The following is a 15,213-nucleotide window of genomic DNA, read 5'->3' as shown; positions in this document are numbered from 1 at the left end:
AGGCTCAGTAAAGCAACCACATAGCGGTTTTATTATTTACATTTGCATTCCAACTATTTACATACGTTACATGCTCTTTACATTCCATGAAGTCGCACTTCAAACCTCATGTCAAGCGTTTTCATTCAGCTTAAAACATTGCTTTGATTTGGAAAACACAAGAAAATCTATGAGAAAGGGTTCATGATATCGGTTTTAAAACATTATACTTCATGAAATAAAGGTTGTGGCACATTGTGCTGTTTAAAGATTAACATCATAGTGAAAGGCTAGCAGGGGGTAGCTAACGCATAAGGGTAAGTTCAAGTACAATATAAAAGGCCCTGAACATAGACAAAGTTCTTTTCAGTGATTTTGATTAATAAATTAATTATTAGTGTAAATCAGTGATCTTCAACTGGCGGCCAGTTGATTTCCCCCCCCCCCCCCCCCCCCAAAAAAAAGCTTCCATCCGGCCCCCAGAATATAAATAATCTCGGGTGATAAAACTATAAACATAAAAAATAAAATCACAAGGCTGAAATACTCAGATTAGGTTAATGGAAGAAATTAAATTTCCCCTCTGACCAACGTCTTCACATCGGGTTGACAGCTGTCAGACTTATGTGCAAGAATATTTGAAAGTCCGGCCCCCACAGTGTCTGTCAAGAAAACAGCTGGCCCTTGAACACTTGTAGTGGATGGCCCCTGCTGTAAATGATTGATTCCAGGAAAGTCTATTTGTCCCTTATTATTTTTCAAACCAGTCTGAAATGTGTTTTTTTCTACTGAGAGAACCAAGCGGTAAAAGTTGGATTTATGATGTTAAAAAATGAGGGTGATGTGTTCTTAGTAACAGAAAAAAATTCACAAGAGATGCCTTGAGAAAATCAAGCAGAGTTTTGAAGAGACTTCCCAAAAAATAAAATACTGTACACCTATTCACAAACAAAGACGTACAGTCCTCTGGTTACATTCGAGGTGGAACCTGAGACCTACATGAAGTCTTACAGTACATGATGAAGTAACATGTAATGCTAAATTCAGCAGCTTCAAAAACAAGGAAGTGACCATTTATAATTAAAGATGTCTTCTGAGCTCGGGATTTTTGGGATATTTTAAGGTAGAAAAAAATAGTCGGCACGCCAGAAGCTGCTCCAATTAAATTAAATCGAATGGAAAAATGACCACCATGTTCATGTCTGATGATGGGTGAGGGCCTGAAACTTTACAGGTGGTAATTTGTCCATTAAATTTAATTTAATTGGAGCAGCTTCTGGTGTGCGGACTATTTTTTCTACCTTTGCACATGTTTTTGTTCAGCACCCAGTACTTAAGTTTTTGAATGTGCGTGCTGTTGATATTTTACCTTTGGGAAATTCTTATTTTTACATCTTTGATTATAGTCACGTCAGAACACGTCAATTTGATGGAAACTGAGAACAGCCATGCTTAATATTATTCTTTTATGCCTTAATGTTAAAAGCATGACGTCTTGAGCTCAAGCTGTGTGTTTTAAAATAACCAGATTATCAACCAATTCTAAGGAGAAAACTATAGGTTGTTTTCCCCATATTACCTTTAATGTTTATCAGATATCAGAAGCAGCATGTCAGCATGCAGAGGTGGCGCCTTGAGAACTGTAGCAGCTCATTTCTTCAGCTAATATAAATAAAACTGTCTGCTCAAAAGATGAAAATGAAACCAAAAGATCTGAAAATGTATTCCTGGACATACAGTTCAGTTATGAATCTTTACAAACAGCCAATCAGGTGTGCTCAAATGTAGTGTATAACAAGTCCTCCATGGTTATCCAAGGACGGCAAGAAAACGTTTTTATTTATTGTTTTTTTTCAGAGAAACATTGTCTTGTTTTCTTACAATAACAATTCAAATGAACCCGTTGTCACAAGGAAACTAGCTTTGTCCACCTGGGATAAATTAAGACATGGTCGTTCTTGGCTTCCCTACGTTTGAAAAAAGGATTTTTTAAAAATAATTAAACATAAACTGTAAATAACTGTAAAAGCAGAACCTCTGGATAGATAAAGATTGTAATGGATCTTTTGAACCGTTTGAATTTCTCATCGACCATCCAGTGAAGCTGAAGCTGTTTCTGACAGTGCTTTTATTATGAGCTCAGTGAACCAAACCCAACCTCTTCAAACAAATTCAGAAAAGACTTTGATTCTTGGCGGGGTTTTTTTTTTTGTTGTATCCTTTACTCAGATAGAAATCTTAATAAGGCACACGTAACTCGCTCTTGCTTTCCTGGTGTTACTCCACCATTTGACAGAGCTCTGCGGTTTGTTACAAGAATCTGTATTCACAGTACATTACATCATAATGTGAATGACTTTCAGTGCAAGCAGGCCACGAGTACCTTGACATTAGCCTCTTCAAATAAAAGCTGCCCATTATGTAAGGTTGTGTACTCAGGGAGTTATGGTGTGGTGTGTGCACACACCGCGGATGGTGCAGAGCTGGTTGTCTGAGAAGCTGTCCCAGGACGTTAATGCCTGTCATTTTCATCTTTACAGGTCATACTTATGGCAGATGATGGCTTCAAGAGTCCTTTTCCTCCATTACTGCTACAGTACTATTGTGTCCACACCTGTCGCCTCACTCTGCTCCTGTATGGCTCCACAAACAACTCCACTTCAAACCTGCAGGAAGTCAGCCTGTTTTTATTCCAGTATTATTGCACAATAAGCATTTTACATCTTATTTTTCTAACATTATCGGTTGTGCTCATTCATTGTCTTCAGTGTTTGATTTCCCTACACATAAATAAGCTGATTGAGAAGAGGGATTTCAGCTTGAGCATTTTTTGGAAAAGAAAAAGAAAAAAGTTCTGTTAACGCATACGCCAGGCTTTCCCAACCTTGGGGTCCCAAAAAAATGGGGTCACATGTAAATGAAATGGGGCCACCTGAAATGTGTATTTATTGATCAATAACATAAATGTATAATTAAATAAAATGGACACAGGCTGCTGTGGGCCATAGCCAATGCCAAAAAAAGAAACTTGCAGAGTATCTGTGTGTCTGTCATCCATTGTGCAGAAATGTCATCCCAGCCTTTCTTCCTCTGTCCATAATAATATACTTGAAAAAGCCTAAACATGGTCTAAATTGAATGTTTACTTGCAACACACTAGAAAAAACAATGACATGATTAAAAACAAATTAATTTGCGCAAAATGCTGTATCTGTTTTGGACGTCTAGGGTCGCCAGATTTTTTAGAAGTAAAAGTAGGGTCACGAGCCAAAAAAGGTTTTGAACCAGTAACATATATTCTCTACAACATATAGTAAAGTATAATCCAACAAATATACTTTACTTGTATTTTCTGCCTCTTAAAAACCAGACATGTCCAATGATAATCATAAGAAGATAAATGTAACCTTTTCCTGTCAACACAGAAAACTATTTGATAAATATTCACCAACATGTTCACTCCCTTAAAGAATGTGGTCTCGCAGATGTTTTCATGTGGGTGAATAATTCCATCCTTACCCGTGGTGTGTTTGCAGTGCTGTCCATCAGACTCTGTCTCAGCATGCCCGTCACCACCTCCAGCTCCTGCTCCGCCTCCCGGACTTTTGGGTCCAGCTGGAGGACTTCCTGCAGGTCACTGCTGGCTGACAGGTAGTCCTGGATTCCAGGGTGACATACATAGAAGATGCATAAAAACAATGAATACAGATAAGCACTACTCGTTCTTTATTCAGCTTCTTAAATACACAAAATGTTTGAGTTCAGGACGTTTACCTGTAAACCTTTATGAGCCAGGGCTCGTCTGTAGAAGGCTTTCTTGTTGCTCGGCTCCAGCTGCAGAGCAGAATCACAGTCCTGTTTGGCCTCTGCAAAGCGACTCAGTTTCAGCAGACAGATGGCTCTACAGAAGAACAAAGAAGAGAGAAGTCAGAGAGAGCTGCATGTCCATACCTGTCATCCTGGTTACTGCCAAAGGAAGTTAATGACTGCAGAGATTAGCGCACTATTGCCCAAATTTTAAATTTGAAAGTAGCCAGGCATCTCCTGTACCCCTCTAATAATTTGAGTAACTTTCATTTTCTGCAGTGCAATCCTTTCCATTGCAGGGGCTCCAAAAAAATGCTAATGTATGGTAAATATTGCGCATAATAACATATAAATATGACTATTTTTTATGTGCCAGGTAGGGCTGATAGTGGTTTCAATCTGTGAGGGGATTGAGTAAAATGAAAGAGATTTTTTTGTCCTGGGACTGAGAATATATTAAAAGATTTGAGGAACTAGTAGCCAACGTTAATGTCCCTTGTAAACACTTTTTAAAATATTTACAGAACTTTATAAGATCCAAACAAAAATCAGTCTATGGCCATGCCTGCTTTATCTCTTTAGGAGGAAGTTTTAACTAAAAATCCCTTTCAAAAAGGAATAATCTCAGATGTATATAACCTCCTGACTGCTGAGTCCATAGAATCCTCAGATAGTAAACTGAAACCATGGAAAGATGATCGACAAGAGGAAGGCATGCATTAAAGCACAGACTCAAACAGCTAACAGACTTCTTCAATACTTTAGACTTTATTGTCCCTATGGGGAAATTGCTCCTCACAGCACCATCTCTGTCCAAACAGAAAATTCCCACCAAAGAACAGAACATACACAAAACACAGAGTACAAAACAAACAGAGTTAAACAACAATCAAGAGTTCCCACTCTGGCCTGTTCAATGAGGCCCTTTTGTTAACTATTTCCACTGTTACAATAAAATTGGTAGAGTAGAGTTCATATGTTACACCAGAAAATCTCAGGAATATTGTTTTTAATGTTATATGAAATGTTTCCACTCCCTTTCAAACAAAAGCAGGTTTATCTGGAACTACATCCAGATATCAACTCCACACAAAGTTATAAAACAGACCATAAACTGATTTTATGTCCCACTCATAGAAAGAGAAAGATAAGATCTGTTTTCAATCAGATGATGGCTGCCCTCAACCACACAAGCTGTATCACATTTAATCTTAACCAAAGAGATAACAGCAGTAATGGACTGGAGGTGACATGCAGACGATCATGTGGTGCCCTCTACTGTTTCTCATAATAACTGTTCTTCAGGGAAACCATCAGATACCTTTACAGTCGACATCCTGAGAGACGTCTGTAACACTGAATGTATTTAAATCAGATAAATAAGATACAAATATTAAATAATAATAAATATGGAGCTGCTGCTTGATTCAGAAAGTATGTGGATACTATTGCTTGCATCTAATTTATGATTTTACTTTTTAGAAAGCTGCACAAATGAAGTATTCAGTTTGTTCACACAAGATATTCATCCCTATATTTTTATATATACCTTTGTTTTACCTTCAGTTCAGTGTCTCCAGCTTGTTTTAAAGCACATGGTGTTTCTTTTAGATCTAAGGGATGATTCAACTTGTTGAAATCCTCCCTGTTGCAAATATAAATCCCACTGTGTGTGTGTGTGTGTGTGTGTGTGTGTGTGTGTGTGTGTGTGTGTGTGTGTGTGTGTGTGTGTGTGTGTGTGTGTGTGTGTGTGTGTGTGTGTGTGTGTGTGTGTGTGTGTGTGTGTGTGTGTGTGTGTGTGTGTGTGTGTGTGTGTGTGTGTCTGTGTGTGTGTGCAGGTACAACAGGTTGCACACCTGGGTGTTTCCACACATACCTGTTGGTGTAGAGGGAACACTCATCAGGTTTTAGGGTGAGACATTCGCTGTACTTCTCCAGAGCCTCCTGGTACTGCCCTGTCTTGACCAGGTCATTCCCTTCCCGTTTCAGTAAAGTAAAGCGGGCCTCTTTCCTCCTGGCTGTTGGAAGAAATCCGCAAAAAAATTACACTTTGAAACACTTGAAAAGAAACAAGAAATGATCACGATATGGCCATGAAAATAGCAGGCAGATATGTTCCTCCTGATTGGTCATAACATACTATCACATTTCTTCTTTCACGTTCTCATTTCCGTGTTGAAGGGGCTGAATTTGGTTTGTGCTCGGGAACTGATCGGAGAAGGAAAAGCTTCTTTAAAGATTTTCTTTTCAGCATGGATCAATAAAAACATCAGCCTGTCAGCAGAAGTCTGACTGAATGAAGGAGATGAGTCAACTCCTGCTTACTGAGCTCTCTGCTGTGCTGAGAAAACCACTATGTGTAATGACTTTGGTACAAACACACACACACACACACACACACACACACACACACACACACACACACACACACACACACACACACTTTTAAATACATCCACAGACTCATGAACACAGTCACACAGAAGGACAAGAACTTTTACTCAGAAAGGGTTTAAAAGTCATGTGCATGCCATTTAGATTTTCCTTGCTGAGTTAAAAACTACTGTGTGACACTAAACTGAAAAGCAAGTCACTCATCATCTCTGATACTCAAATCCTAACACTAAAAAAATCAGATTTTCATATTCTTTACATGAAAAGAAAAAACATGAAAATATTTTCAAATACATTTTTACATCAGAACTGATGGGATTATCACTCCCCTTAAGAATACAAACAGTATAGGTTATGTGTTCTATTTTCTAGATTTTTTTTGTGTAGCACATATAGCAACAAATGACACAGTCTCAGCAAGGATTTCATCATGCCTGGCTGATATCACTAAATGTATGAATGGACACCACCTTCAACTCAACCTCTCAAAGACTGAGCTCCTTTTCATCCCAGTGTGTCCCTTTATGCAACCACAGATCAGTATCCAGCTTGGAACAATCAAGCTGTGTGTCTGTAACCTAGGTGTCATGATTGATGACCTGCTAACCTTTAAGGTTCGCACAACCTCGATTAGTCAGTCATGGTGATTTGTCTTGTACAACATCAGAAAGATCAGACCCTGTCTGCCAGAGCATGCTACACAACTCCTGTTACAAGCTCTTTTTATATCATGCATCAGCATCGACTAATACAAATCCTTATTGGCTGGCAGGGACAGGTCTCCCTGCATGCACGCTCAAACATCTGCAAATCATCCAGAATGCAGCAGCACGTCTGGTGTCTGCATGTCACCCCGCTGTGCATAACCCTCCACTGGCTCCCAGATGCTGTTCGCATCAAATACAAAACCCTGTTGCTGGCTTACAAAAAAGAGACAAAAACAGCAACATATTTAGCGTGCTTGGAGACATATTGCTGATTTTAAACTCTCTCATCCAGGTTTACAATCCCTCCCGCTGACTATGCTCTGCCAATAAAAGGCGTCTGGTTCTACCTTCACAACAGGGCCCTATAAGTCACGAGCTACATTCTTCTGCTTTGGTGGTGAAAGGAATTTCAGAAGCTCTTTCAAGAACACAAATGCACTTAATGATATTGAACCTACTGATGTTGTTTATGTTATTCATGATGATGATGATGATACTGAGGATGTTGTTTATGTTGATTAGAATATTCATGATGATTATGATATTGGTGATGAAGTTCTTGATGTTGTTGTTGATGATCCAAAAAAAGAACAACAATCTATTTTTATACGCCCTGTGCATTGCCTCTGTGCAGGCCTACTTCCTGTCAGCACTTGGGTCTGAATGGACTTGAAGCATATGGTGGCGTTGTTCCCTCCTTTGAATCGCTTTGAACACAAGTGCTAAATGACTTCGTAGAACTGTAGGAGCTATTTGTTTCATTTCAACAGAAGTGAAAGTGAAAGTCAAAATAAAGTGTTGTTGAGTTTATCATTGAACATGAAGAAAATAGTATGTAAAAGATTGTTCAGAAGATTTGGAAAAATAACATTTTTGTGTTCATCATTTCCAAGTCTCATTAAGTTATTAATATCTATTTCTTGGAAAAGAGTCTGTTCATGATTCAGCATGACTTCACTGTGTTTACCCTGCTGGTTATCATTATTATCAGTACCAGCAGACTGACTGATGATAACTACGACACTGAATGTCACAGTTAATATTTTTCAGTGTAACAACCCTGAGGATATCCTTATTGGTGTGAGTAAAGTTTGTTTATACAGCACCTTTCAAAAACAGACGTCACAACGTGATTCACAATAAAGGTTTGAGAAGAGACATTACAAACAGACAGTTACATAAAATCAAATATCAAGATAAAAATAAAGGGAAGTCAAAACAGATGAGTCTTTAACTGCTTTTTAAAAGTGTCCACACAGAGTTCACGGCTCTCAGTTCCTGGGGAAGACAGTTCCAAAATGTTTCACATCCTCAAAAGGCACCAGTCTCCTTTTTATTTCAGTCTCGTGCGAGGAACAACCAGCAGACCCTGGACAAAGGCCCTCAGGGACCTGCTGGTGTTATACGGCCTCAGCAGCTCAGTGATGTAAGCCGGAGCTTGGCCATGCAAGGCCTCGAAACACAATAACAAGAACTTTAAACTGTCTTCTGAAACTGATGGGGAGCCAGTGAAAAGACATAAGGAGAGTGACATGAGAGCACCTAGATGATTGTGTCAACAGCTAAGCAGAAGCAGTTTGAAGCGGCTCACGGAAGTGACACTAAGACATGTGAACGCAGAATTACAATAATCAAGCCTTGATGAAACAAAAGCATGTACAATCATCTTTAGCTTAGGTCTGGACACAACAGGTTTGAGTTTAGTTATATTCATTAGATGATAAAAGCAGGAGCGGACCAAACTGTTTACATGATAGTATGTTGTTACTGTCATGGTTTATTCATGTATTTTAGATCACACCAGCACACCAGCTCCCTACCTGAAGCGCCTTTTGTTTTGACCTAATTTTGACACACACACACACACACACACACACACACACACACACACACACACACACACACACACACACACACACACACACACAAACACACACTGTCACACTCATCCATACACACATATTTTTTTCTGACTTTTTTTGAGTGTGTAATCAGTTAAATAAAAACAGTTAAAACAGTGGGTTTCTGTCTTTGTTACAAATAGGAGCCAATTTGTAACATTGGTCACAACATGCATTGCACAGAGACAGAATGCTGCCTCCATTTTTCAGTGAAGTACAATTTCCCTGATTATCAGCGATAGACTAAGGTGTATGTTACGAATTAAAAGTATAACATTGGCTGGTACGAGTCAGGACAGAGCCAATGAGTATGAGGTGTTAACCACTGATAACAAGTTGAATCTCTCACCATCGGTTTCCCCAGCAACAGAAGTGTGCTATTCTGAGAAGTCCTCTGATCTGTATATGTGCTGTAGATAACATGTGTGTGTGTGTGTGCTTGTGTGTGCCTTGCCCAGTTTGGGGTTTTGTCTGTGCAAAGATTTATATCCAGTGTATGGAAATGTTATGAGTGCATACAAATAAAGCAATTAATGGTCAAGTATATGTGTTAGATTTATAGCATATTTACCACACTCCATGAATTTGAATTGATGACACATGTGGAGCCTTTGGTCTATGTGAGCAGGAGCAGCCTGTCAGAAACCTGACCTGGATTGTTCCATTACAGCAGCACTACACTGTGAGGATCTCCTTACCACCTTGCATTATTGATGCTCTATACCCAGACACACGAACACACACTTTCTCACACAGTATCTCTCAGCAGGAGTTTCTTCTCCACAGCTCAACACACTGATTCTCACTGACTGACTTCTGCTGTTGCTGCCTTATTATTCCATTATTAATAAAAAAAAGTTTCATAATAAAAAATGTGACACTCACAATAGTTAGAAAATATCTATTAAGATAAAAAGTAGAATTCTGTCTTTTAGGAGAATGTGCAGGTTGAGGCGTTTATGTCTACATGTGAATGGTTAAGCAGACAACCTAGGAGGTAATACTATACCCATAGCAAACGTTTTTTTTTAAATGTACACTCCTGCAGTCGACATATTACCCTCACTAAGCTTAAAGCGAGTGATGTCACCGACCTTCGTCCTGAGTAGCCCTGGCGGCCCGGGCCTGAGCCACTTCAGCGCTGACCGGTTTGTCTCTGTGTTGCTGCTGTACAGACAGAGGGACCACAGGAATCTCTGGGAGGTTCTCTCTCCAACCAGGTCCATCCTGCTCAATTAGCATCTTGGTGATCCTGAGAAGAGACATCGAGTACAAGTCAAATTAAAAGTGGAATCTTTATATTTGCTGTAATGCTGGTTGTTGGAGGCTTAGACGAGGTGAACATGTAGTCATTGTCAAAGTATTACGACTACTTGTAAGCCGATCAGTTTTTTTCTGTCTGGATATACTTCCACCCGCATTTAAACTTTCTCTCCAAAAATATGCATTTTATTTATCTTCAACATTATGTAACAGCCAAGCATTAGTCAATTATAGTAAACCACAATGAAAGAGAAATGATCAATTGACGTCTATACCATACAATAACAAACAATTTGATAAGATACGATACTGTGTGATACGATACTATACGATATTATAGGAGATATGTTGGGTTAGGCTGCTCTGCGCTGCCTTGCAATAAAGGGGGGGTGGGAGATACAATATCATCCTGTGTGAAAAATAATTCTGGACTCAAGACAAAAGCCCTTACAGAGCAATAAAACTAACATACGTGTGTATTTTATTCAGCTGGAATAGTGACTGTGAAGTAAACCTAATTTTGAAGATGGTGAAACTTAGTTGTTTATAAACTTATCGCTTTCTTTTCTGAAGTCTTGATTGAAGTGTCACTCTATCTGCAGTTTTAATTAAAATAAAATGGGAAGGTATTGATATGTCTTGTACACTATTAAAAAAAAACAGAAAACGTTCAAGATTTCAAACGCTTCACACGTTTGGCCCTCTCCGCGGTGCTGAATGTGTTGCCCTAATCTGACGCAGTTATGCCTCACCTTCAGACCTTCACTGATTGTTTTCATTCTTCAAGCCCGTAATCTCTTCACATGTCTTCACATGAAGGCAGAAATAAAGGCCTGTGGTTCTCTTAAATGAGCAGCGATTTATCAACCAAATACTACAGCAGCAGATTTCAAGAGGAGCTACGCAGTGAGATCAGCTCTTCAGTGTTTGTTTGAATGAAAAGGTGCAGACTCTTAGGCCTTGATGGCACATGATTAGCAAGCTAAGCTCTTGTTAAAGGCCTGCATGTAAAGGCATTGTTTAAACACACAGGTTGAAAGCTAGCAAATTTGCTGCAAGGCATACAGGGGGTAGAAAGTATAATGAAAGGATGCACACAACTGATGTATTTCTATTTGATGTCAAAAAAGAATAGTATCTAATGCAACAAAATACATTACAAAAAAAATCATCCAAATTAAAAGTTTGGAGGGGGAAATAGAGATGTGAAAAGAAATACCTTTTGAATGAACTTTAACATGAAAATAAGTTTTTCTTGGGATAAAAACAAATCATCAGACGACATGTAAAGTAGCCATTAGGCAGTTTTCAGCTGACCTGTGGACACTGTCATTAGCCGCCTGCACGCTGGTGTCTATCTGCAGGATAGTCTTATAATCCACGTAGGCCTTTCTGTAGCGCTCCAGTGACTCATAAGCCATCGCTCTGCGCAGCAGGGGCTTCAAGGAGTAGGGCTGCAGCTCCAAAGCCCTAAGAGGATCAGAGAGACGCGGAGAACAGAGAGGATCAAACCGTCTACAGCTGCTCTGTGTCACAGGTGTCACTGAACTCATCTGTAACACTTCATTCATAAACACGTGCAGTGATTGTGTAGAATACATGCAGCAGACAACACCAGAAACACACATCAAGTGTGTGTAGAGTTTGTAGGTCCACTAGATAAAAAATACAACTTATTTAAAAAATAAGGAAGAGGTCATGTGAGAAAACTGCAAATTATGTGAAGTAGTTGACTTCAATTATAATGTGTGACAGCAAAAGCAGCAAACCAAGACATGGACAGAAACTTTGAAATTACTTTCCATACAAAACTAAAATACTGACCATAGTTAAGTCTCTAAATAACTCTGTCAGGTGTGACTTTGAACAGAATGATTACTGCCAGAAAACCAAACCAAAAAAAGTTGAATAGAATTGTTTAAATATAAAAAAGTGACCTAATTACAAAACCTACAATTTTGGTTGAAGTAAAAGGGAAACGTTATCCTCGTTATCCTATAACTCGTATTGAAGTGGAACTAATCCAGTGTCACATGTCAAAGACTCTTGGGAAGTATTTCTGTTTAATACGTTTTGTAGCTCTGCATGAAAAGTTGGACAAACTGCTTCAAGTGATGACATGTGAGTCGGCCTCAGTTTGGTCTAAAGACTACAAGTTTAAAAGACAAAGAAGTTGAGGGTGTGTGTGTGTGTGGAGCAAGACAGAACTGAGATAAAGAGACCTCTGTTACTTGCATAACAAACCCCTGACACAACCATACCAAGTTAGGTTGCATTGTGGGTAGTTTTGCGGCCAAATTTTGTAACAGTTTTGAGACAGTTTGCTTGGTCTGAGTTGCAGATTCATGTTAAACTGTGAAGCTGGAAGATTTTAAAATCAGGATAAAGGATCATTTGACGACTGTGTGCACATGTTTCTCTGCTTAACGCTTCTGAGTCGTTGATTGATGTAAGATTTGTTTATTGTCAGTCTTGTATGCTGCTGTCTTGGCTATAACACTCTCTTGCAAAAGACATCTTACATCTCAATGAGAATATTTTCCTCGGAGAAAATGAAATATTACAAAATAAATAAAATAAAATAAAAGGCACAACATCTGGTTCTATTTTCTAAAAACTGCTCATCTTTAGAACAACAGTGTTATTCAAGTACAGTTTATTAAATGGTGGAGATCTACTAGACACGGGAAGAGACATATTATAAAACATAAAGAAAATCAACGTTTACAGAGTTTAACACCTGCTACTTACTTGTTGCAGTCCTGTATGCAGTTTGTGCTGTTTCCATCCTTCAGGTAACAGGCTGCTCTGTTAGAGTAAAGGATACACAGGTCTGCTGGACTGTCGATACCTGGAGGGGAACAACCACTAAGTTATTTTAAAGACCAGACACTGACAGAGCACTTTGGTCATACTTTGATGTCGGTACAACACAAAGGTGTTAGGGGAGTTCTTCACATTAACATTAGCTCTCTTTAACATTTTGTTATCCTTAGTTTTGAGATATCAGGAGAATATATGCTGATGGCGTTAATGATAGACAGAACATATATATTTGCCTTTATCAGTCCCTTTGGCAGAGTCAATTTCAAAACTGTCCTTTTCACCTGCACTACACTTCTGCACATCAGAGCATCAGAGCATCAGTCACTCTGCTTCACTGCTGCAGAACTAACGTGCTGATATTCCTGAACAAATTTAGACTTACAATGATAAAAAAAAAAAAGACAATCACACACATGTATTGTTGTCAGTGTGTTCCTTTAAGAGTCTCTCTGCTAAGTCTTCTCTGACTTTAAGTCTAATCTTTTTAAGCACGTCTCCGGAGTTGCATAAAAAAAAGCAATCCCTCTCGCCGGTGTTGTGAGTAAAAGTTGGCTGAGTGCTCTTAAAGGTGCAGCGTGATATTCAATCTCACGAAAAGTCCCCACACAAAGTCACATGACTCCTTATCTATGGTCAGCTGTGTCATCTGGTGCCAACCCTCCATCGCATTTACAAATCACCAATGGCGTCATTTTTTTGTTGTTTTTGCTTTTTGTGATCTAACACATCACAAATAGTTCACTTAACCACACAGCTGACTGATCTGAAATGTGAAGCATGACAGCCATGAGCATAATTCATTCAAATTGACACGAGATACTGTGCTTAGTGAAGCCAAAAGGCACTCTGAGACAACTTGTATCTAATATCCTTACAAAGGCCAGGACACAGATGATAGAGCTAGCTTTCTGTCTGTCTCTGTGTCCCCCTCAGCTGCTCCTTCTGAAACACATGAGTATTACACGCAGTCAGAAGTTGTTTCAAAGAGTTTTCTTGATCTAAAAGTACAGCAGTGACAAGTTTGTAAAGGCTATTTCAGAACAGTTGTGAAAAAAGTATCATTTAATAAATGGAGTTGCATTATTATGGAAGTTTGACTGTAAGACTTCTGACTAATATAAATGATTTTCTTTTCACATTTTTAGAAAATAAAGCTAAACAGATGTCATCCTCTCAAAGTACATTTTTCCAGTCAAACAATTTAAAACCACATATTTTTGGATATGTTGCTGTTTGTAAAAAGCAAACAAACTCTTTTGGAAAAATCAGCCCTACCCCTAACTGAAGTTAACTTTAATACATGCTTTTATATGGCATGCATCTCTATTCACATCACTAGGTCAGTAGTGTTTACTTACGGTACTACACTGTTTATATCCTATATATGACTGCTTCTACAAACTGAGTAAAATATTAAAATATTATTTTTAGCATTTATTTTCCTTTGTGTAGATTCATTATTTCTTCTTTGGATGAAACACTGGTCATGAGGTGAATTCTTTTCGAAAATACACAAACTGCTCATATCTCTCCTCACCTGCTTCAGCACACCCATCTATTGACTGTGTGTACTTCTCTAAGGCATCCCCAAACTGTCCATGTTTAAAGAGGTGGTTCCCTTCATTCTTCATCCGGGCCAGGTGAGGAGGAAGGGCCCCAGCAGGGGCATCCAGGTAACTTGTGTCCACTGCAGGGCTGCCCTGCTCCTCTTGTCCACCCACGGTGCTGTTTTCTCTCCGAGTGCCATTTGTAAATCTCTTCTCTGGAGCTCTCTGAGCCTGGGGTTTTCCCACGCCGCCTTCACCACGGTTTCTGGTCCCGCTCCCTGCTGTTGTCTGCTGCGATCTGCCTCCCCCTCCTCCTCCACTTCCCGGGGGTTTGTCCTGTGTGTTCCCCATAGCTGCACTCCCTCTGCAGTGTCTTCAAACTCTCTTCCTCCCTCTCTGCCTCTCTCTTTCTCTCGCGGAGCTGCAGCTGCATCTGTTCCTGGCTGGGGATTTCTTTAGGACACGCCCCCTGGATGAGATGTTAGTTGTGATGTCATAGTGGGGGGAAGTGCCACAGTGACGCAGTGCTGCAGTAGGGCAGTTCTGATGGAAGAGCCTCAGATTAGGTTTCAACTGACACCTGAAGAAATGTATTTGCATTTTCCCTGGATTTGTCCATTTTGTCTTTCCTAATCAACTTTTTTTTTTTTAGATTTCAAGTTATTTAGGTTTACTTCAAAAAAGAACAGAAAATAAGTAAGAATGATCATTTAATGCAGTCCTGGTTTGAAAATATATGGTTATTTTTTATGTAGTTGAGAATTACAAAAGAGCTTGATATGAAGACCG

The 15,213-nt window shown here is 39.2% G+C and overlaps 1 protein-coding gene across 1 annotated transcript; it reads right to left on the bottom strand.

The window, feature by feature from the left end:
* Nucleotides 1-4: 4 nt before the first annotated feature.
* Nucleotides 5-14,876, bottom strand: spag1a (sperm associated antigen 1a). The gene is made up of 7 exons (XM_061060137.1): nucleotides 14,415-14,876; nucleotides 12,803-12,902; nucleotides 11,369-11,521; nucleotides 9,883-10,040; nucleotides 5,663-5,804; nucleotides 3,754-3,880; nucleotides 5-3,636 (listed from the first exon to the last, which is right to left on the bottom strand). The coding sequence occupies exons 1-7, from the start codon at nucleotides 14,773-14,775 to the stop codon at nucleotides 3,436-3,438; spliced, it is 1,242 nt and encodes a 413-aa protein (XP_060916120.1). The 5' UTR covers nucleotides 14,776-14,876; the 3' UTR covers nucleotides 5-3,435.
* Between the last annotated feature and the right edge of the window lie 337 nt (nucleotides 14,877-15,213).

The sequence above is a fragment of the Labrus mixtus genome, chromosome 16 (genome assembly GCF_963584025.1).
Source record: "Labrus mixtus chromosome 16, fLabMix1.1, whole genome shotgun sequence".
NCBI lineage: Eukaryota > Metazoa > Chordata > Actinopteri > Labriformes > Labridae > Labrus > Labrus mixtus.
Note: the sequence above shows the minus strand (reverse complement) of the source record. Positions and strands in the feature narration are given on the sequence as shown.

Excerpts from the sequence above, each read along its gene's own strand:
- spag1a (XM_061060137.1), bottom strand. The coding sequence starts at position 14,775 with ATGGGGAACACACAGGACAAACCCCCGGGAAGTGGAGGAGGAGGGGGA. Across the intron at positions 12,903-14,414 it reads AGATGGGTGTGCTGAAGCAG|GTATCGACAGTCCAGCAGAC; the intron begins GTGAGGAGAGAT and ends GTTCCCCTCCAG. Across the intron at positions 10,041-11,368 it reads GCTAATGACAGTGTCCACAG|GATCACCAAGATGCTAATTG; the intron begins GTCAGCTGAAAA and ends GTCTCTTCTCAG.